General features: G+C 45.2%; 1 protein-coding gene across 2 annotated transcripts; it reads left to right on the forward strand.

The window, feature by feature from the left end:
- The first annotated feature begins 510 nt into the window (after window positions 1–510).
- LOC114598600 (flavin-containing monooxygenase 3-like) lies at window positions 511–23006 on the forward strand. 2 transcript variants are annotated; one of them, XM_028732444.2, is made up of 9 exons: window positions 511–667; window positions 1786–1923; window positions 10112–10300; window positions 11850–12012; window positions 12757–12899; window positions 15064–15263; window positions 18798–19156; window positions 20002–20074; window positions 21130–23006. In XM_028732444.2, the coding sequence occupies exons 1-9, from the start codon at window positions 614–616 to the stop codon at window positions 21470–21472; spliced, it is 1662 nt and encodes a 553-aa protein (XP_028588277.2). In that variant the 5' UTR covers window positions 511–613; the 3' UTR covers window positions 21473–23006. The 2 variants fall into 2 exon arrangements, with proteins under 2 accessions (XP_028588277.2, XP_028588278.2); XM_028732445.2 differs by having other exon boundaries at window positions 565–672.
- The last annotated feature ends 1120 nt before the right edge of the window (window positions 23007–24126 follow it).

The raw sequence follows: 24126 nt of genomic DNA on the forward strand, positions 1-24126 counted from the left end.
CTGCTGGGGAGGCCTGAGTTGACGAGAGCTTTCCCTCAATGATGCAGTCCTAGCCCTCAGGAACGGCTCCAACCTCCAGACACAGCAATAACCATTCTCATCCTGATTATATATATACACACACAGCTTTTTTGGGTTTGTTTTTGTATTTTTAGCCATTCCCCCCTTCCTTTTCTCTTTAATCCCCTTTCTACTCTGCTTTCACTGACACCTCTTAATTATTGCCCCCTCATTTTTCTTTCTAACTTTCATTTTTATTACCATTATTAAATATTTCCATACACCTTTTGTTTTTTACTGCACACACACGCTAGTACTGCTTTTTTTTCTTCCTCCCCCCTCTCCTCCCCGGCCCACCTATAAATGTGTCCTCGCACATCTGTCCTCTTTTTTGCTCTTCAAAATATGGCAGCGCTAGAACACGCCTGTACAGGACTTAAGGCGGAAGTGAGTTACTATCCAAACCAACATTTCCCTGAGGACAGGGAATGGATATAAGACCAGAGTCAGCCCGGATAATGTATGTTGTGCCTCCTGGCTTTCAAATAAACTCCTCCCACATTTCCAAAGCTAAGAGGGAGAAGTTTCGCCTTCTCTGGCGAATCCCACTTGCATGCGGACAGGGAGCTGGCAGAACTGGAAGAAGAGGAGCAGCAAACAAGGAAAAGTAAGGTGATTTTAGTGGCAGCATAAGGGAAAGTAGAGCTGGAATTGGCAGGGTGGAGAATCGCAGTATCTTTCCCCAGACTCACTGAGTCTGCATCTGCCAAATCCTCATTCTGTTGTAGTTACAGCCTAACAGGCTGCAGCTGGAGGAAAGGGCAAGGTTTGTGTAAGCAGCTTTGCTGCTCGTTCAGATGTTCATGTTTCAAAGCCCTGTAGCCACAGGGGCTTCTCCAAGCCCATGGCATCTCTAGGGCTTGAGTAGGGGTAGCCTAACCCTAATACCAAAAATGTGATGGGAGTACAAGCCTTGCTCTGCTGTGGACTTTTTGAGGCACTTTTCAGCGGCCGTGTCCTCCCTTTCTCACATTGAATGGAACTGATCTGCAGAAAAGACCTGAAAAGAAAAGAGAGGGTCCACATAACCTTTTTGTAACCTAAGAAATTTTTTTAAGTAAAAATTATTTTTTAAAGAAATGGTGCAGGACATGTTTGCAGTGGTGGGAAGCTAGCTCACTGGGAGCCTAGCCAAGCTGGGAATGCCAACTATTGCTGGTCATTTTAGAGTCAGGAGAACAGGCTTTCTAAGAAGTGGGGAAACTTTGCATTCATGCTGTGAGTGTATGGTCCCGGTTTGCAAGAGTGTGTGTGAATGCTCACGGAGACAAGGACGAGCTTTTTGGTTGTGAGTTGTGTCGGGGTTTGGAAAATCATTTAGCATGGGAGCCCAAGTTCCTTTTGGGGGTCTTTGGAGACTCGTAACATACTGCATATAAAATGGCAAAGGAGATACGTTTTTGTTTCTTTTCTCTGTATATTTGCTTCCCCTTATTTTATCTTTTTTTCTATTTCATCTGTTTTAGATTTCTTGGTTCCCAATGATTTCAAGTAGTCCTTGGGGTGGGGGAAAACAGAGGAGTGGGTGGTTCATGGGGAGTTTACACTGGTACACCAAACGAGTCATAATGGTGGGTGGGCATCACTGGGGCAGACAGAATGTGCTGAAGTTGTGTTTTATTGTACAATATTTAATGAAATAGAGGGGGAAGGTGTTGATTATTATTATTATTATTATTTTAACTGGTTCTGAGGAAGGATCTGTACAATTCCCCCCTGTTCTAGGTGACCATGGTAAAAACAGTAGCAGTGATTGGAGCAGGAGTGAGTGGACTAGCATCCATCAAATGCTGCCTAGATGAAGGCCTGGAGCCTACCTGCTTTGAGAGGAGTGATGGCATTGGGGGACTGTGGCGGTTCACGGTGAGTGTGTATTCAGGGACAAATGTCCTATCTGTCCACTGAATGTGCTGGTCTTGCAGCTTGTTACATACAGTGGTACCTCAGGTTACAGACGCTTCAGGTTACAGACTCCGCTAACCCAGAAATAGTACCTCGGGTTAAGAACTTTACTTCAGGATGAGAACAGAAATCGAGCGGCAGCGGCGCAGCAGCAACAGGAGGCCCCATTAGCTAAAGTGGTACCTCAGGTTAACAACAGTTTCAGGTTAAGAACGGACCTCCGGAACGAATTAAGTTCTTAACCCGAGGTACCACTGTATTTCCCTCCTTATGACTGAAGCATGCAATCCTAACCTATTTGGCTGGCCGGATCTGACCTGATGTGATTTGGTATTAGATCTAATCACAAGAGATGGAGAGCTGCAATCAGGGAGTGCAGTCCAAGGAGACTATGGGGTTGTGGCGCTCATCTCGCTTTCAGGCTGAGGGAACTGGCATTTGTCCACAGACAGCTTTCCGGGTCATGTGGCCAGCATTACTAAACCGCTTCTGGCGCAACGGAACACCGTGGTGGAAAGCAGGGCACACGGAAACACTGTTCACCTCCCCGCCACAGCGGCACCTATTTATCTACTCGCATTGGTGTGCTTTCAAACTGCTGGGTTGGCAGAAGCTGAGACAGAGCAATGGGAGCTCACCCCATCGTGCAGATCCGAACCGCCGACCTTCTGATCGGCAAGGCCATTGAGGCTTGGTGGTTTAGACCACAGCGCCACAGATATCTAGTTGTAAAAATGTGTCAACTCGATGATTACAAAAAACGTACATATTGATTGATTGATAAAAGACGTGAACCTGTTTTACAACTCATTTTGTTGGAAATGTGCATTTGACTTCCAAAAATTAATTTGGGGAGATGAACATGGAGGAACCCATGGAAGAAACTTCTTAAGTGTTGCTTGTTCTGTCATTATGAGTTCTTTTGCCATCTATTGTGCTATGCGCCAGATTCATCGGACAATTTTTGGTGGGGATGAAAAAGGCACAAGGAGTCACTTTAGTCTGCAAACACAAGAGACCTTTGCTGCAGTTCAGCAGTTCAGCAGAGTCAGACAGGGTAAAATGCATAACTGGTCGGGCATCAACTGAGAACAGTTAATAAGTTCAGGGAATTTCATAGCATTGCCAATGTGACTATTGCCCTCAAGCTGGTTGTTGCAAAACCCGGAATAACCTTTATTGCTGCTAATCATGTGGTTTTAAGGCATTTTCCAGTTTAAGAGAGGCAGTGCTTCCCCTGCAAAACTTGTTTAGCTTGGAAGAAAGTGGGATTGGTATACAAGCAATAATCCTTCTTTCAAACTGCCTTCAACTTTCTGAAAACAACTGTTGCCACTCTCCACCTGAAATAGGCCTAGGTCTCCATTTTAAACCTGTGCCAGGGGTCCAGGCTGCAGGACCCCCAGTATACAAAAAGTCCCTGCTCATAGAAAGCTAGCATCTCAGGGAGAAGACTCGGTGGGACCTCTTCTTCCTAGTAGGTTTCTATGTGAATGGGATTTTAGCAGCAGAGAACTATTCACTTGTGCGGGTCCAACCTGACATCTAAAGTGGAATGGTTTGCAATAAAAGTTGACCATCTCAGTATGACCAGAGTCGTTCCACAAATTCTTATAAGCAAGCATTTTGAGCAGCTGTTTCGTGAACTGCTTCTAAAATGTACCCTTCCATTTCAATAGCGAAAGAGTAAAATAGGATATTTATAGGTTAGGTACTGTGATGTGTTAAACATGCTTCTTTCTCCTCCATGGAGTCAAATAGTGGCAACAGGGAGATGATGTCCTAGGCCATGTTAACAAAATAAAATGAAAAAGACAAATCGTCAGGTCCAGATGGCATCCATCCAAGAGTTGTGAAAGAAGTCAGATGTGAAATGGTTGATCTTCTAACAAGATTAAGTAACTTGTCCCTAAGATTAACCTTCATATGCTAGAAATTGAAAAGTGTCCAATATATCAATATAACAACCAATTTATTTATTCTTTAAGTGAATCCAGGGGTTCAGTTGCCCAGAGTGGCTGTGCAAACCCAGTCAGATGGGTGGCTAATATTATTATTATTACTGCAGGCCAGTTTGTTTAAAAGTATGTTCATAAGGTAAAGGTAAAGTGACCCCTGACCATTAGGTCCAGTCGTGGTCGACTCTGGGGTTGCGGCGCTCATCTCGCTTTACTGGCCGAGGAAGCTGGCGTACAGCTTCTGGGTCATGTGGCCAACATGACTAAGCCGCTTCTGGTGTACCAGAGCAGCGCACAGAAAAACCGTTTACCTTCCCGCTGGAGCGGTACCTATTTATCTACTTGTACTTTGATGTGCTTTTGAACTGCTAGGTTGGCAGGAGATTCGAACTGCCGACCTTCTGATCGGCAAGTCCTAGGCTCTGTGGTTTAACCCACAGCATGCTTACCTCCAATTCTATGATTCTGCATTGGGTTTTCTCAGAATGAGGGACCGTGGAGAATAATAATAATAATAATAATAATAATAATAATAATAATAATAATTTATTTATATCCCGCCCTCTCCAACCAAAGCCAGGCTCAGAGCGGCTAACAACAGTAAAAATAAAACCACATAAAATCACAGTCAATTAATTGAAATACATTCTAAAATCAGTTCAGAATCAAATTAATGGCAACCACTGGGCTAGAGTTCTATAAAGATTTCAGGAGGAGAGAGGGGGTCAGACTGTGCCTTGGCCAAAGGTCTGGTGGACCAGCTCCGTCTTGCAGGCCCTGCGGAAAGATGTCAAGTCCCGCAGGGCCCTAGTCTCATGTGACAGAGCGTTCTACCAGATTGGGGCCACAGCCGAAAAAGCCCTGGCTCTGATTGAGGCCAGCCTAACCTCCCTGTGGCCTGGGATCTCCAAGGTGTTTTTATTTGAAGACTGTAAGGTCCTCCTTGGGACATACCAGGAGAGGCGGTCCCGTAGGTACGAGGGTCCTAGGCATCTTTGTGATGTCTTTAGGATATATGGTGTATTTACACATATATAAAACTTGAGTCTGTGATGGAGGGGTTCACAGCCTTGACAACTCAAAGGGGTCTTGTTTCTCCCATAGCCACAGCCTTGGATTCAAACAGAAATCAGACGTTGCTCTGACCCTCTCTATCCTACAGGTCACATTCCAGCCAACTCTGAGCTCTGCCTCAAACTCTGCCTTTCTTTTCATACTAACTCTGAGTTGAGCGAGGATTCCCTCCCATTCGCTGTCTGGTCCAGACCCCCCTCTCTTTCACTTTCCTAATGGTTGTCATGTTTTTTTGTTTTTCTTCTTCTAATGACCCATCACCCCAGGTGACTTCCTGAACACAGGAAGCTGGGTTAGCAATCTGGCATCCAGTTTAAAAAGGTAAAGGGACCCCTGACCGTTAGGTCCAGTCTTAACTGACTCTGGGGTTGCGGCGCTCATCTCGCTTTATTGGCCGAGGGAGCCGGCGTACACCTTCCGGGTCATGTGGCCAGCAGGACTAAGCCGCTTCTGGCGAACCAGAGCAGCACACGGAAATGCCGTTTACCTTCCTGCCAGAGCAGTACCTATTTATCTACTTGCGCTTTGACATGCTTTCGAACTGCTAGGTTGGCAGGAGCAGGGACCGGGCAACGGGAGCTCACCCTGTCGCGGGGATTCGAACCTTCTGATCGGCAAGTCCTAGGCTCTGTGGTTTAACCCACAGCGCCACCCGTGTCCCGGCATCCAGTTTAACCCCCACAAAATTCTGACACCCGCTTGAGCAAGGAATTTAAGGGAGCCTGGCACCAATACTCCTTTCAAAGCAAAAATAAAATAAAATAAAAAGCAAAATGTGCTCTGGGTGCTGTGAGGATTCCCAGAGAGGCCATAAAAATCACATAAGCCTCTTTACCTGCTAATTAGAGTGCAGTTAAGAAGCAGTCGAGAAGCACCTGGGTTTCTCCTTTTTCACTGCGTGCAAATAGACTGCTGTTTTTTTTGTCTGTTATATAACCATTCTTAACTATTTACAGAAGAGTAATCCGAGAAAAGAGAACACGGAAAAACTGCCTGCCTAAACAATAGCCTGCCATAATCTTTAGATTGCTTCCAAAGTGGCAATTGCCTTAATGCCACTAAAATGTCTTTAATTTCTTTCCAGTAGCACCTTAAAGACCAACTAAGTTAGTTCTTGGTATGAGCTTTCGTGTGCATGCACACTTCTTCAGATACCAGATACTTTCGTGCATGCACACGAAAGCTCATACCAAGAACTAACTTAGTTGGTCTTTAAGGTGCTACTGGAAGGAATTTTTTTGTTTTGACTATGGCAGACCAACACGGCTACCTATCTGTAACTTTAATTTCTTTATTATTTTTATTTGAGTCCCCTTCCTTCTGCCCCACCCGGCCCACCATGAGAACGTGGCGAAATCCTCACACGCAAGCGTGCGTGGGTAGCCTGCAGTTTCGTGTAAAGATTTCCACATTGGGGCCCTGATCCAAAACTGGCGTTAGAAAAGGATCGTCTTGAATCCTCCTGCGCATAAAGAAATGCTATTAGTTCTTCCTGGGACTAGAGATGGACAGTCATCCTGTTGCTCAACTTTGTAAGCATTGAAAGCGAAGTCATCAAGGCTTGAGCTGTTTGAACTAGGGCCTTGTTGTGGGGGAAGGTAGAGCTGGGGTCAGCAGTCGCATGGCCCTGACTCTGCTTGCAAGCATTTTTACAGGGCCACTTATTGATCTAGCGTGGATCAATGCAGTTCCTCTGCCAGGGACATTTAACTCACCCAGGTCCTGGCAGATGTGAGGAGGAACCCTCTGCCTGCTTCAGAATCAGCAGGGTGGATTTGATTTAAATCAGATCTATTTAAATCACGATTTAAATCACTAGTCAGTAAGACTTGATTTAAATCATTATGATTTTTTTGCAGAAAGACTCATTCTTGCTGGTATAATCTTAATCTTTACAACCAGATGAAGGTTTCATTTTTGGAATAATAAATTTTCAGAGTAGTTTTTACAGTTATATCAAAAAATACTGATTTGGTTATACTATTAGAAATACATAGACAGATAATTATGAAATTATTGTGAGGTTTAATAAGTTAACTGTTTATATTTGGAAAACTTTTCTGCCCTACTTTAGTGGAAGGAGAAAAAGAATCATTTCCTTAATAACTATTTAAACAAAAACAATTTAACGAAAACAATAACATTATAGAATACGTATCCATGTTTGTTAACTGATATGGTTAAACTATTTATTTTTAAAAAACCTTAGACTGAGTTTTAGCACACATGAAAAACTTAAAACAAATTCTTATTTCCTGATGAATAGCCTTTGGATTATAATGCAACTTAAATGGAAAACTATCTTTAGAAAGATTTTCCCTCCAAAAGTATTTTATTTTAAAAATCCGATTCAAATCAAAGAAATCTGATTTAAATTTTAAAAAAATCAATTTAAATTTAAAAAAACCCTGGTTTTATTTTTTTTTAAATCATTTATTTTTACCCACCCTGCTTGTAAGTGTACTGACCGCCCCTTCCAACACCACCACAAGAGAACTCCCCCCCGCCCCAGTTTATGAACCAAAGTATGACAATATATGGCTTATGATTTCCAAATTCTTCAAACTGAGTTACTCTTACATATAGTAGCATAGGCCCTTTGGTTTCACTGGAACCCCCTAATGCTGCAGCACTGTATGCGATCTCTCTAGGGAGGTTCACATAACATGTTGAAAGCACATGTGAGTGGGTTGTCTCAACCGTTCCTCCTTCCTGTGGCAAAGAGTCCTGCCTCACATGCAAACAAACAAACAAACAAACAAACAAACAAACGTGTGAAGGGACAGACTGATGGAAACATGTAGGGCTCCCCTACATCATATACAGTGGTACCTCAGGTTACATACGCTTCAGGTTACACACTCTGCTAATCCAGAAATAGTGCTTCAGGTTAAGAACTTCATTTCAGGATGAGAACAGAAATCATGCTCTGGCGGCGCGGCGGCAGCAGGAGGCCCCCTTAGCTAAAGTGGTCTCCAGGTTAAGAACAATTTCAGGTTAAGTACGGACCTCCGGAACGAATTAAGTACTTAACCTGAGGTACCACTGTACAGACAAGCTAGCAGCATGATGTGAAACTACAACTAATCCAGAATGCGGCAGCTAGACTGGTGACTGGGAGCGGCCGCCAAGACGACATAACACCGGTTTTGAAAGACCTACACTGGCTCCCAGTACGTTTCCGAGCACAATTCAAAGTGTTGGTGCTGACCATTAAAGCCTTAATTGGCCTCAGCCCAGTATACCTGAAGGAGCGTCTCCACTGCCATCATTCAGCCCGGACACTGAGGTCCAGCACCGAGGGTGTTTTGGCAGTTCCCTCACTGCGAGAAGCCAAGTTACAGGGAACCAGGCAGAAGGCCTTCTCGGTAGTGGCACCTGCCCTGTGGAACGCCCTCCCACCAGATGTCAAAGAGAAGAACAACTACCAGACTTTTAGAAGACATCTGAAGGCAGCCCTGTTTAGGGAAGCTTTTAATGTTTGATGCATTACTGTATTTTAATATTTTGTTGGAAGCCACCCAGAGTGGCTGGGAAAGCCCAGCTAGATGGGCGGGAGTATAAATAAATAAATAAATAAATAAATAAATAAATAATAATTATTATTATTATTATTAGCACACAGGGAGAGCAGGAGGTTGTGCCTGCTGTTCCCACACCTGACTTGACCACTGTACATCCCCTTTGTATGCTCAGAATGTACGCAAACTGGGCATGTGTAGACTCTCTACAATCTGGGACTTCCCAAAAAGCAAGGTGCCCAATTGCATGGGACATGTATGGAAAAAATGATGGAAAGTGTCATGTAATCCCAACCATTTGCCACTGGTCTGTTCCAGACTATTGAAAGGATGTAGGCAGCATAGAATATTAGAATCATATAATTGGAGAGTTGGAAGGGACCCAAGAGTCCAACCATTGCAATGCGGGAATCTGAACTACATCATACATGACAGATGGCCATCCAACCTCTGCTAAAAACCTCCAAGGAAGGAGAATCTACCACCTCTTCTGGGTGTCTTTTCTATTGTTGAACAGCTCTTACTGGAGAGCCAGTGTGGTGTAGTGGTTAAGAGCGGTGGACTTGTAATCTGGTGAACTGGGTTTGATTCCCTGCTCCTCCACATGCAGCTGCTGGGTGACCTTGGGCTGGTCACACTTCTCTGGAGTCTCTCAGCCCCACTCACCTCACAGAGTGTTTGTTGTGAGGGAGGAAGGGAAAGGAGAATGTTAGCTGCTTTGAGACTCCTTAGGGTAGTGATAAAGCGGGATATCAAATCCAAACTCTTCTTCTTCTCCTTTCACAAAGTTATTCCTGATGTTTAGTCAGAATCTCCTATCTTATAACTTGAAGCCATTGGTCTTACCCACTGGAGGAGGAGAAAACAAGCTTGCTCCATCTTCCAAAAGGACAGCGCTTTAGATATTTGACGATGGCTGTCATATCTCCTCTTAGTCTCCTGTTTCCCAGGCTAAACATACTTAACTTCCTTAGCCGTTTCAGATAAGGCTTGGTTTCCAGAACCTTGGTCATCTCGGTTGCCCTCCTCTGCACACATTCTGGCTCGTCAACATCCTTCTTAAATTGTGGTGCCCAGAATTGGACACAGTATTCCAGAGTGGTGCTGTGGTCTAAACCACTGAGCCTAGGGTTTGCCGATAGGAAGGTTGGCGGTTTGAATCCCCACTAAGCCAGCTCCCTTGGCCAGTAAAGCAAAATGAGTGCTGCAACCCCAGAGTTATTCGTGACTGGACTTAACTGTCAGGGGTCCTTTACCTTTACCTTTACTTTATTCCAGGTGTGGTCTGACCAAGGCAGAATTGAGTGGTACTATTACTTCCCTTGATCTGTTCACAGTACTTTATTTTTATATATTTTATATATTAAATTTGTGTATTGCTGTTCATCCATAGATCTCAGGGTGGTTCACAACATCTGTTGATGCAACCTAGAATAGAATTAGTACCTTCATCTTCTGATGAGAATTCCACTGTATTGCATTGGAAGGAAAGCTGGGCATGTAACATCCCAGTTGCACGTTAACTGTAAGGATTTTCACCTCCTGAAGATGTGTTTATTTTCTATTGTTCATGCTTTGTCTTGTGTTCCCTATTAGGAGTCTGCAGAGGAAGGCAGAGCCAGTATTTACCACTCTGTGTTCACCAACTCTTGCAAAGAAATGATGTGCTTCCCAGACTTCCCTTTCCCAGAGGAATTTCCAAATTACATGCACAACTCCAAGCTTCAAGAATATATCCAGCTGTATGCCAAACACTTCAATCTTGTCAAATACATAAAGTTTAAGGTAAGAAATTGCAATCGAACTGACGGGAGATTGTGGGTATGCGTGAGGCTTGTGTGCTATGACAATTATCTGTGGATACAAGAATTGGCCCCAGCAGGGCAAATCACTTTGCAAGAGTGCAAACAGCTCCTCCAGAGCATTTGAAAATGTCAGCATCCATGATCTGGGATCTCTTCTTCAGGTCCAGGGTGCTGAAAAGCAGAGCTTGATGGGACAACTGCTAAGGGCTTATCCACACGTAAGCTTTTGCTCTTTGCAGACACATGTTTTAAAACTCCATGTTGGAATATTCTTTCTTTTTTCTTTTCTGTCCTGGAGCACATTAAAGCTGTAGTGCAACCAATGGCAATGTGGGTTTTTCCACAGTTTGTCGTTTGCTCCAATTCAGCAGTAAAGAGCAGGTTTTTGGGGGGAGATCTCCGGAGCAAAGAAAAAAAAGGAAAGGGAAAAGCACACTTGGACATGGAGCTTTAAAGTGCAGGCTGTGCCTGGAAAGCATGGAGGAAATGTGGGATGTGAAACACAAGAGCAGTCAAGTACAACATTCCTAGAGTGAACATGTTTACACATGGGGAGGAATGTTTGTCCAGCCAGCAGGTAAACTTCCTGTTTCCTTCTGGGCTGGGACAGACTTCTTCTGCATGTGACTAGAGGTGGGCGTGGCCTCACCTGTGCAGGTAACGACAAAAGCACAGGGCAGGACAGCCATCTCTCTCTCTGTGACTACTTTTGTTGAAGAAGCAACATCTGCTTAGCCAAAGATGCTCTCTTGGCCTCCAGCCAAGAGAGAACAAAGGGACTGTCTCCTTATGAGATAGTTTCCGGGTGTATGTTACTTTTCTAAGCTAAGTCTGCCTTCTGGGATCCGATTGTGAACAGAATGTGAGTAAACTCTTTGTGTACTTTTATAGAAGACTGTGTCGTGTCTTATCTGTTTTGAGGGAATAAGGGGGAAATACCGGAACAGTTCTTATAGAGGCTTTAGCAAGCCTGAGCAAACACATCCGTTGTGAGTTTAAAAAGGGGAAATTTACTCTGCTAAATTGTGAACTTGTTAACACAAGTTGGAAAAGCTATAATCAAACAATATATCCTCTCCTGCCTCCCTGAACATTCCAATAGGAAAGGCCTAAATTGAGGTTAATTTCGAAGCAGCAGACCTACAGACCGGCAGCACCCAAATTAGAAATACATGATTCCAGAAGTTCGGTGTGTGGAGGCAGAAAGAGCAAGTTCAGCCCGTAATCCATCAGCATGGTTGCCATGGGCTAAACTTTTGTGTCTGTGCGCTCTTCTCCTCTGACCTGCTGCTTTTGGCCTTTCTGCCAAAGTGGGGGTTGCATTTTAGCTTGCGCAGGACTAGGAAGAGAGTGTGGATCCTGATGCAGGATTCTTTTGTCAAATCCCTTACTCCAATCAGGTGACATTTAGACAAGCCCTGCCTGACACAGCCCTTTCTGGTAAATCAGACCCTGGACTCACGACTTAATTATGTCTATCTCTCAAGCCGAAACCACGCTGATACACTTTCTTGAACATTTCCTTAAAGACTCTTGTGAGTAAAATTAGGAAACGCCCGGATTACCCTGTTACTGGCCAATGGGAAGTCGTAATAGAAAAGGATGGGAAGGTGGAATCAGTCGTATTTGATGCTGTTATGATTTGCTCCGGACATCATGTCTATCCGAATATTCCAAAGAATAGCTTTCCTGGTAAGTGACGATACAAAAATATATATGATTAAACATAATGTGAGCTCCAGTTCACGAACTGCTGTGGTGTGAGAGGCCTCTATGCCTTATACTGTCTTTCGGTGGAGGATAGAGCTAAAGTCCAGTTGACTTCAGGTTGACTTCAGGCATTGTTGAAGGTTCCTCTGGGCTAAGGGTGAGGGGCAATGAAGCGGTCACTTCATGCAGCACATTCAAGGGGGTCAGTTTTGTTTGTTACTATATTTTACCACAGCAATGGCACTGATTCAGATTTCCCGCCTCAGATTTCCCAAATGTCCAAGTCTGGCTACACACCCATCACCACCACAATAAAATGGAAAGAGTGTCAGTCACTGAGAAGGATTAAAATTAGGCTAATGACAAGGGCGAAACAAACAAATACAGCCTAGAGCTGGCATAGGCAAACTCTGACCCTCCAGATGTTTGGGACTACAATTCCCATCATCCCTGACCACTGGTCCTGTTAGCTAGGGATGATGGGAATTGTGGTCCCAAACATCTGGAGGGCCCGAGTTTGCCTATGCCTGGCCTTGAGTTTATTACGAGATCAGTTTGCAGGGTTTGAATAATTGAGGACTTGTGAAATTAACAGTTGTGCTACCAAAGTCATCAAGAGCCCAGATAATCAAGTCTTGCAGTTCACAGTGCCCTAATGCCAACAAGATGCATTTGTAAGTCTTTTTTCCCTTAAAACATTTATTCCTTTTCCGCTTTTCTGCGTAGGGATAGAGAAGTTCAAGGGCAGAGTTTTCCACAGCCGGGATTACAAGGGACCCGAAAAGTTCAAGGGGAAGAAAGTCCTGGTGATTGGCCTTGGGAATTCTGGCTGTGACATTGCTGTGGAGCTGAGTGCCACAGCCTCGCAGGTACCTTCTCCCACAGCACTTGGGTGGTCTCATTCTGCTTAATAATCGGCAGCCAAAGGGTAAGCACTTTTAAGTCCCGTCGATTTCAGTGGGAGAGATATTAAGTGCCCCATTTGAGTCTAATGGACTTGGAAATGCTTAGGTTTTGGCTGTTGTGCAGACGCTAGTTAGTGGGGTGGGGAATGTGGGGTTATGGGGAAGGGATGAATCCTATGTCTTGCATGCAGGACACTGGTGGCGCTGTGGTCTAAACCACTGATCGGCTTGCCGATCAGAAGGTCGGCGGTTCGAATCCCCGTGATGGGATGAGCTCTTGTTGCTCTGTCCCAGCTTCTGCCAACCTAGCAGTTCAAAAGCACATCAGTGCAAGTAGATAAATAGGTACCACTGTGGCGGGGAGGTAAATGGCATTTCTGTGCATTCTTGTTTCTGTCATGGTGTCCTGTTGCACCAGAAGCAGTTTAGTCCTGCTGGCCACATGACCCGGAAAGCTGTCTGTGGACAAACGCTGGCTCCCTCAGCCTGAAAGTGAGATGAGTGTTGCAACCCCATAGTCACCTTTGACTGGACTTAACCGTCCAGGGGTCCTTTACCTTTTTTTACCTATGCAGGTACGTAAGGTCTGGAGTGCAATCTCCAGCACCTCCAGCTTTAAGAGATCTCAAGAAGCACCGGAAAGATTGGGGCAATGTAGGCCATACAGTGGTACCTTAGGTTACATAAGCTTCAGGTTACATATGCTTCAGGTTACAGACTCCGCTAACCCAGAAATAGTACCTCGGGTTAAGAACTTTGCTTCAGGATGAGAACAGAAATCACGCGGTGGCAGAAGGAGGCCCCGTTAGCTAATGTGGTACCTCAGGTTAAGAACAGTTTCAGGTTAAGAACGGACCTCCGGAACGAATTAAGTACTTAACCCGAGGTACCCCTGTACTGGGTTTGCTTTGGCTCAAGGTAAGGCAGTTCCTTATATCTATTCCCTGTCAGACTGAAAGGTTATAAATTCATGCCGAAACGAATGTTTGAAACAGAGATGGGAAACTCGTGGCGCTCTAGATGCCGTTGCACTTCCAACTTCCCTCAGCCCTAGTCAACATGGCCAATGGCCAGGCATGATTGAAGCTGTAGAGTGAGATGATCTGAAAAGCCACAGGTTCCACATCCCAGATTCCTGAACGGAAGCTTGTACCCAGTGGAGCATCCTGTCAGGTTCTACTTTTGAGCCATGGGCCTTTCCTCCCCTCTCCAAGTCTGCTCCGGAGGGAAGGGGAAGCTGCAGAAGAGTTTTAGGGGGGGTGCTCAAATGAAGATCAGATTGTCACTACAGAACTGTAGAGCAGGTGGGGGAATAGATGCGGGTGGCGCTGTGGGTTAAACCACAGAGCCTAGGACTTGCCGATCAGAAGGTTGGAGGTTTGAATCCTCACGACAGAGTGAACTCCCGTTGCTCGGTCCCTGCTCCTGCCAACCTAGCAGTTCAAAAGCATGTCAAAGTGCAAGTAGATAAATAGGTACCGCTCCAGCGGGAAGGTAAACGGTATTTCCGTGCGCTGCTCTGGTTCGCCAGAAGTGGCTTAGTCATGCTTGGCCACGTGACTAAGAAGCTGTACGCCAGCTCCCTCAGCCAATAAAGCGAGATGAGCGCTGCAACCCCAGAGTCGGTCACGACTGGACCTAATGGTCAGGGGTCCCTTTACCTTTATAGGAAGGAACTTAGGAAGCTATCTTATATCTGGCCAGACTATGTGTGTCTAGCCCAGTATTGCCTACTGAGTTAGCCAGCTTGATGCCATTCAGATACTGTTGGACTAAATCCCCATGATTCCCGACCACTGTCCATGATGATTAGGCCCAGAGGGGAGTTGGAGTCCCAAAACAAGTGAAAGAGCACAGATTTTCCATGTGTGGTTTATACCACCATCCGTCTCTTGAAACGGGCAAAATATGCTCATGCTAGATCACTGAAATAGAATAGTCTTTGGAGACTTCTGTTGCAATCATTTTGCAACCTTTGGGCACACTTTACCAGGATGCAATCATCTGAGCTCGCTCATGTGCAAGCTCCGTTGAATGGAGTGAGGAAGAAGTTACACAAGAATGATGTTTGGTAACGTGAGCCTCTTTTCCATGTGTCTCTCGCCTTGTCTCTTACCTGTTTTTAAAGGTTTATCTCAGCTCTCGAAGTGGATCCTGGGTCATGAGTCGTGTTTGGGACAATGGCTATCCCTGGGACATGGTGGTCATCAGTCGCTTTGAAACCTTCCTCAGGAACACCCTCCCAACAGCCATCAGTGACTGGTTGTATGTGAAGCAAATGAACAGATGGTTCAAACATGAGAATTATGGCCTGATGCCACTTAATAGGTAATATTGGAAATTAAAGAGGTTGTAGGTTGATTAGCTTTAAAAACACAAACAATTTGCCCATGTTGGTGGGCAAATGAAAGGACCTGGAGCATTTGAATGCCGCTTTTGAACATGCAAAGCACTTCACATACAGAATCTTGTGATAATCTCTTTACAACAACCCTGTAAAGCAGAATCGTATTAAACCAGAGCAGCTAATTACCCGCAGCTTTGTGGCTGTGTGTCCCTGAGGGATGCCTTCTAAAGGAGGTGTTTGTAGCTTCAGGTTGAGTGAAGGAACTGGAAGAGGTAGGGGAAACTTTCTTTGCCACCCATTGTTTTGTTCAAAATTTTCCCCCAGCTACTTCCCTTCCTGAGAGATACTTTAATCTGTTTCTTTTCATCCATCAAAGAGAAAGGCAGATGAGAAGAGGGTTTTTTGAGGAATGTGGCTTATCTGATCTGTAACTTTTTCTCTGAAGTGCATTGGTTGTGCCCAACAATGAGGCACAGTGGAGTCTGTAGTGTCTTTATGATATATGGCTTATTTACACACACACATATATATATACAGCTTGTGTCTAGTTGGAGAGAGTTCAACACATTCACATCCCAAGAGGGTCCTGTTCCTCCCATTGCTGCAGCCTCAGATTCCAAGAGACTCCAAACATCATAAAACAGACTGCAAAAGCGACACCTTTTCTTCCTGTTCACTTACCTCACCCCCCACTGCAATTCTGTCCATCCATCCATCCCGAAACTCTGGCCTTTTGTCTCTGCTAACTATCTCTCACCTCAGGGAAGGGCTTTCCCATTTTCTGCCTAGCCCAGAGAGTCTCTGTTAATGGCATTCTTAATGGGTTAATGCAGGCTTCCTCAAACTCGCCCCTCCAGATGTTTTGAGACTACAATTCCCATCATCCCTGACCACTGGTCCTGCTAGCTAGGGATCATAGGAGTTGTAGGCCAAAAACATCTGGAGGGCCGAGGTTGAGGAAGCCTGGGTTAATGGCTGAGTCATTCTGCTGTTTATCTCTTGAGAGTTTTAGGGGAGTCTTGCCCCCCCCTTATAACAGTACATTAATTAAAACTGCATTATAAGTGCAAAACTGCAGCAGCAGAGGATTGGTGCAATAAAAGATGTACCCATAAGAAAACAACTCAGCAAAGTTGATGTATTTTGTGCCATTAAAAACTTTAGATGCCCAGAGGCCGCTTTGACTCTGGCTGGAGGCTTGTCACCTGTATTCTTGAAAACTTGATTACATAACCAATGAAAATAAAAATTATAAAGCAAGACAAAGGTCTGCCAAATCAGAAACCATGAAGGAACATGTGGGTGTGGGTGTGTGGAATCTAGGTTTTATGTTACGGGCAATTATAACCTTCATACCTCTAGAAAAAACATAGTTGTTAACAAAACAATTATATAACGAAATATTCAATCAATATTCTAGCCAAGAACATTTATGAGATCAAGCAACAAACACTTATCTTTTCCTGGAAAGACATTAAGAATTATTTTACTTATGTAAATAGCCAAGTAAGAGGTGTGGCAGAACTGCAAAATATTTCAAATGCTCTTCTGAAGTGAATTTGATTTGTACAAGCTGTTAACTTTATACAAACTTTGAGATTAGAAGAGAATAGCCAGTGCTCACAGAAACTTCTAAAGAAGAAGAAAAATCATCTTGGCCAAAACCCAACCAGGAAAACATACCCTACAAGCAATGTCTTAAGACTGACTTGCCAAATCCCAACAAACCAACATAGTTCATATCAGCCACAAAGCTCACTTCAATCTCCAACTGCTAGAGGACCACTGTTTTTGTTTTTCTCAGAACTTGTTTTGACCCTATGCAAAAATCCCGAGTGATTTTAGGAATGCTTTCTGGGTGGCTGGGACCTGCTCCAAGGTAACCCCAAGACAGAAGAGTAGGATTCTGGCGCATTAGTTCTTGGGCCTTTTGCATGAGCCACAGCACAGATGTAGGAATAAACTGCAGCCAAATTGCAAAAGATACTTGATTTCTTCAGTACCTACCTACTCTCTGGATGAAAGAGAAATTTCCCAGGGTGCCATGAGGTCAGTTGTACGCCACTCCTTTCCACAACCACCAAGCACTCATTTCCGGGTCAGATGGCTTCTTAACCTGGGTTGGGGGAGAAGAGAGCCTGTCTGGATTTTGCTTTTAAGCACCTCTTTAAAAGTAAAAAGAGAGAGAGAGAAGGAGAGCTTGTGTGGCAAGGCCCCGGACCCCCTAGTTCCCCCCGAAATAAATACACAAACACAAGTATATTGGTTAATGGGATGAATTAGGCCACAACTTTATGGGTTACAGATGTGAGCAGTTTGGCTTAGGCAATTGGGAGAAGCAAGACTAAATCCTGACTCCTGCCTGACTGCAGGAAGTCTCCTAAGGGTCAACCACTGGAAGGGGGAGCTCTATGGTGTACATCAATTGAGCACCCCCAGGTCACCGTTGGGGACGTGGCATGGCCCACGCCCAGGCTTTGGACAGGAACCACACCCCCGGATCCCTTTATTGGGATACCCTTAATGTGGAGGGGCAGGCGGAGGAACAACGAATGGAGGCAAAAGGAGGCTGCTTCCCTGGCCGTGCCACAATTTATTTATTTTTTCAAATTCATTTTTATTAAATTTTCCACTTTAGCAATCAAATCAAATCACATTAAAGATTCCAAATTATACATATGCATATCAAATAATCCGAATATTCTACCAAATTATAAATTATATGGACTTCCCATGCTTCAAGTTCGGAGGGTTCTGATCATCTCATACTTCTACTGCTTTTCATAGTCACTTCCAATGGTTCTTCTAATTCTTTGTGTTGTTAACCTTTCTTCTTTCGCAGCCTCTGAGTTGTTCCCACAAGCGAGTTAAAACAAGCAATGATGTGTTTCTGTGTGGATTATATGTCCTGTGCCACAATTTAAGCAGGCGTAGCCACGCCACTAGGCAAACCCGATTGGCTGGTTGGGGGCGTGACACGGCCGGGGATCTCGCTGACGTGGGCGCCATTCCTCCACCTGCTCCTGGGTCGCTGCATGGACCAGGATTCCTGCCCGCAAAGCAGCCCCTCCCAAAAGGTGGAGCTGACTTCTGGGAGCACTAAAAGGTCATCTTCCATGGGATGACCGAGCAGCACAATGCCTGTCTCCCTCACAGTGGAAAATGTCACTTTCCAGGAGATAGTCTACAGCCCTGGCTCTGGTTTCTGTCTCTCTCCAGTGTGGTGTAGTGGTTAAGAGCGGTGGACTCGTAATCTGGTGAACCGGGTTCGATTCCCCACTCCTCCACATGCATCCGCTGGGTGACCTTGGGCTAGTCACACTTCTTTGAAGTCTCTCAGCTTCACTCACCTCACAGAGTGTTTGTTGTGGGGGAGGAAGGGAGAGGAGATTGTGAGCCGCTTTGAGACTCCTTAGGGTAGTGAAAAAGCGGGATATCAAATCCAAACACCTCCTCCTCCTCCTCCTCTTATTCTTCTTCTTTTTCTTCTTCTTCTTCTTCTCTCCCTACCCCAGAACCTCACGCAAGGAGCCTGTCTTCAACGATGACCTCCCGAGCCGCATCGCATGCGGAACTGTGGTGGTGAAGCCCAACGTGAAGGAGTTCAGGGAAACGTCTGCGATATTTCAAGACGGCACTGTGCAGGAAGGCCTTGACTGTGTCATTTTTGCAACGGGCTACAGCTTTGCCTACCCATTCATGGAGGACCAGTCCATCATCAAGTGCAGGAATGACCAAGTCACCTTGTACAAAAGCATTGTCCCTCCTCTGCTGGAAAAACCCACCCTGGCAGTTATTGGCTTAGTCCAGTCCCTTGGGGCAGCTATCCCAACCGCAGACCTTCAGGCCCGGTGGGCTGTGAGAGTGTTTAAAGGTGAGCATGGCATCATGGCTAAGTACCTGTGAGCTGGAAGCCCCTGTTTCAAATCTCAATGTTTCTGTTAACATAGGTAAAGGGACCCCTGACCATTAGGTCCAGTCGTGGCCGACTCTGGGGTTGCGGCTCTCATCTCGCTTTATTGGCCGAGGGAGCCGGCATACAGCTTCCAGGTCATGTGGCCAGCATGACTAAGCTGCTTCTGGCGAACCAGAGCAGCACATGGAAACACCATTTACCTTCCTGCCGGAGTGGTACCTATTTATCTACATGCACTTTGACGTGCTTTCGAACTGCTAGGTTGGCAGGAGCAGGGACCGAGCAACGGGAGCTCACCCCATCACGGGGATTCGAACCACCGACCTTCTGATCAGCAAGTCCTAGGCTGTGTGGTTTAACCCACAGCGCCACCCACGTCCCTCTTCTGTTAACATACTAGGTGGCAATAAACAAGTCGCTATCTCCCATCTTAATATGAACATAGGAAGCTGACCTAAACTGAGGGTTTAAACTGGAGATCCATGTTCAAGATCTCCCATGTTTATTTGCTTGTTTAAAGTTAAAAGTAGCCAACAAACCAATTTGGTCATGCAGCGCTGAGAAGGGACATTTAACAGTCCTCCCACCCCGCAAAAGTCTGCATTTAACCCCCTCTTCCTACAAAAAAATAGACTGGTGGTCTGATTCAGTATAAGGCTGCTTCCTATCTTCCAGTAACCTATTATGCGTCTTCACCTGGGTATTCCAGATTGCATGCACATTGGTGTGTTTTTGTGCATATGTTTGTTATGCGTTTGGGGAAATGAGTTTCAAGGGATCATTAGTTCTTTCTTATTTTTCAGGTTTATGTAAGCTGCCTCCACAGAGCAGCATGATGGATGACATAGATGAGAAAATGGGGAAAAAGCTCAAATGGTGAGTTTTAAGTACACATATTAGATTTTTTTTTCTTTCAGTTTTCTGCTCACCTAGGAGGAAACTCCTCAATCTTCCTGCATTTTAAAGGATTCTTTGATTTCCTGCAATCAGGTGGTTTGAGGATTCTGTGCTAAAATTTACAATATGCTTCAATCGGTCCGTCGTCCACATGTATATATGCTCTAGTTGCCCCAGCTTGTCCTCCATGCAGATCACAAAAAACGTTCTTGGAAATATTGAAAGCATCAACCCTGAAGGACCAGCTGTCCTAACTCTATGCAAGGTGAAGGGCTCACCCACACCTGTCCTACTGCTTTCCCCTGGCAAAAAACAGCTCTTTAGAGCTCATTTGGAGCAAACAGCAATTGCAGTTTTCCGCAGACTGACTTTTGCTCCAATTGAGCTTTAAAGAGCAGGTTTTCATGGGGAAAGCTCTGGAGCAAAAGAGAAAAGGGTTCTTAGACATGGAACTTTAAATTGTGGGCCTTGCCTGGAAAGAGCAGAGGAAGGGAAAGTGTGGAGAAGCCCTCAGCAGCCACAAAGGAGAGGGACTTTTCAACAGTGGCTCCTGTGCTGTGGAGCTCCATAACCCCAGGTAGCAGAGCTTTTGAAGGGGATGAGGGATAATCACTGTTGTCGAGTGTTTTAGGCCTCTGCTGTGTTTTTACAATTAATATGTTGTTTGGTTTTGTTGGCTTTGATGCTTCCATTTAGCTATGTTGGATTTTTGCCCCAGTCACAAACTCTATGCCATTGGATCAGTGGTATCCACGGCCAATCAGAAAATTATGAAAAAATTATCTCCTAAAAGATTTTGCATGCACATGTCAAAAGAGTTAGCCAATTCCATCTAGACGCAGAGTTCTTTCAATGAGCTTCACTTCTGCTTATTCAGAAGCAAAGGATTGGGTTCATTTCAGGGTGTGTAAAATCCCAGACGTTCTAGATGGCACAATTTAGCCACATGGGAATAAAGTTTCCTGACAGTTTTCTTCTGCCTTTTTCTTGCTCTGCTTAGAAATACATCTACAAAATGTCCCCTTTCCTTTCAGGTACGGCCAGAGCGATACCATACAAACAGATTACGTTGTCTACATGGATGAACTCGCCTCCAGTATTGGTGTGAAGCCCAACATTCCAGTCCTCTTCCTGACGGATCCCAAGTTGGCTCTGCAGGTCTATTTTGGCCCCTGCAGTCCATATCAGTTTCGTTTGTCGGGACCAGGGAAGTGGGACGGAGCCAGAGACGCCATCTTGACGCAGTGGGACCGAACGCTGAAGGCCACAAGAACCCGTGCCGTGAAGGGCGACCAGAATTCTTTCCCGCTCTTTTCTATGCTCAAAATACTCGCCCTCCCCCTTCTCCTTCTTGCCATTTTCATGATGTTCAACTGAGCGACCTCAGTGCCAAAATATACATGACAGAATGCCGTGTGGTTTTTAATGAAAAAGCCACATTTTTATTGAAGATGTAAACTTTTCCATGCAAGAGAGAGGAAAAACCCCAACCCAAAGCAAATAGCATGCATAAACGTAAGTGAAGCATGGTAGGGGAGATACAGAAATCAGTGTGCATGATGTTAAACATGAAGTCACATAGGAAAGGCATGAAAGAAGGGCTGACAACAGTAATAGTCATAATAATAATAGTAGTAGTAGTAATAAATAAGGCATCCCTCCCACCTCCCCACAGCCTTACTTGTCAAGTACCTTTTCCCCCTGCTCAAAACATTCCTAGCTGGTCTGAGGAGAAAAGGATTCGAGGACAGAAGCTGCTCAAAGGTAAATCATAGATGCGGAGTCTGTATTCCCCATTATTTTACATTTATTCTCATGCATGCGAGCTGGAGGGACAGCTCTCAGCTGAGCTGCTACAAGCAACTCCCCATTTTACGCAATTTCGCACACATACTCAAAATGCTTTTGCCTTGTTTCTCTGTGGCCTTTCTCTGTTTAAGCCTTGTTCCTCTCTGGTACCGACAGATAACTTGTCAGAAAAGAGGCAGCATCTTAGATTTATAGCAGGTATAAAATGTCAGCGTGCCACAGAGAACAAACATGAACTATTCCATCCTTTGGGGGTTGCCAGCTTTCCATATTTTATCTGACCATTCCGTATGGGCTGAACATCCTGTCTCCATTTGGAGAACTATTTGTCCCTTGTGGAAGAGATATTTTCGGGAGTTGGGAAGGGCAAATTTTAAGAATTTGAGGAGAAAGGCTCGTGCTTTGACCTACAAAATGGCTGAGGTTATTCTACCGGAGAAGAAGATGCAGCCTTGGCACAACTTCAAGCAGCTGTGTGGGCGCTCCAGCCACATTTCTGGGGCAGAATTCTCCTTGGAGTGGCACCACAATATGCCATAGCATAATACCCAGGGGTATTATTGGGGGTGGAGCTGCCCCCGAAACCAGCTCAACAACATGGCCAGAGGAGCTGAGTTGCCACAAAGTAGTGATAAGGCTTTTGTGTAGCTAAATAAAGAAGGGGGGCAGGACTCTCAGCTACCTCATATTTTAAAACACATCCACCCACTGCCCACAGATGCTTCAAATCTGCCCACTCATCTCCCAAGATCACTGTAATTCATGGGGGGCATATTCTCCCCACCCCAAAAACTAACGCAATAATGCTATGCCAAATACTCTGGGGCCTGAATACTGCTACACAGCACCCCAGTGTCCGAGCGGTGCAAGGTTTGGGGGGGGGGTTCAGGTGCACTTAAAAGGGTCTGACTTTCCTTTCGGACAGTGAGGCACAGTGAAGACTGGTGTCTTAATGGTATATACAGCATTCACATCCCAAGAGGGGATGTATAAGCACATTGTTGGATTCAAAGAGCAGCAGAAAGCCACACTCTGTCATGAAGTTGTAGCAAAGTTCTTGGGCAGACTCAAAAATACCAATAAATCACTGCTGGCATGGAAAGTTGTGAAAAGTTTATTTCAAGAGAGGAACAGATGTGTTAAAGCACCAAAGCACACCATTCCAAGTCACAGGGATCATATTTTTATGGCTCCTCTACAAAGCGTCACGTGAACACAATGTGATCAGCACCGTGATCACTTTCATTGGTTACCAAAAACATGCTCCTATCTGCGTAAGCAATACCATGGCAACCCTGCGATCAACTCCCGTCCGGAAACCTATGTCCCCACTGTGGAAGGATGTGTGGATCCAGAATTGGCCTCCACAGTCACTGTTAAGACCAGGCATAGGCAAACTCAGCCCTTCAGATGCTTTGAGACTACAATTCCCATCATCCCTGACCACTGGTCCTGTTAGCTAGTGATGATGGGAGCTGTAGTCCCAAAACATCTGGAGGGCCGAGTTTGCCTATGACTGGTTAAGACCGTGTTCGTAGAAGACAATCTTACTCGGCTATGAGTTATTGCCAAAGAAGAAGACTATGGCAACAGGTGGTCCCCCTCCCCAATAATATTTTATTAAGATCTTTCATAATACATTACATGGGAGCAGGTGGCACTGTGGTCTAAACCACTGAGCCTCTTGGGCTTGCTGATCGGAAGGTCAGTGGTTTGAATCCTCATGATGGGGTGAGCTCCCGTTGCTCTGCCCCAGCTCCTGCCAACCTTGCAGTTTGAAAGCATACCAGTGCAAGTAGATAAATAGATACCACTGCGACGGGAAGGTAAACAGCGTTTCCGTGCACTCTGGTTTCCGTCACAGTGTCCCATTAAGCCAGAAGCGGCTTAGTCATGCTGGCCGCATGACCCAGAAAGCAGCCTGCGGACAAACACCGGCTCCCTTGGCCTGAAAGTGAGATGAGCACCGCAACCCCATAGTTGCCTTTGACTGGACTTAACCATCCGGGGTCCTTTACCTTTTTACCTTTTATAATACATTACAATAAAAAACAAACCAATGAAAACAGAAACAGAAAAAGAGCTAAAGAAGAATGCAAAGTCCTCTCTCACAGGTAGATCTTAACTCTTGTCCCACACAGAAACAGGTGAACCCTCCCACCCTCCCACCCTGGGAGATCTTCCCTTCCCTGCTTCCACTGGCGGAGGAATGGGGGGATGGG

Source organism: Podarcis muralis, chromosome 5, assembly GCF_964188315.1.
Source record: "Podarcis muralis chromosome 5, rPodMur119.hap1.1, whole genome shotgun sequence".
NCBI classification, from domain to species: Eukaryota; Metazoa; Chordata; class Lepidosauria; order Squamata; family Lacertidae; genus Podarcis; species Podarcis muralis.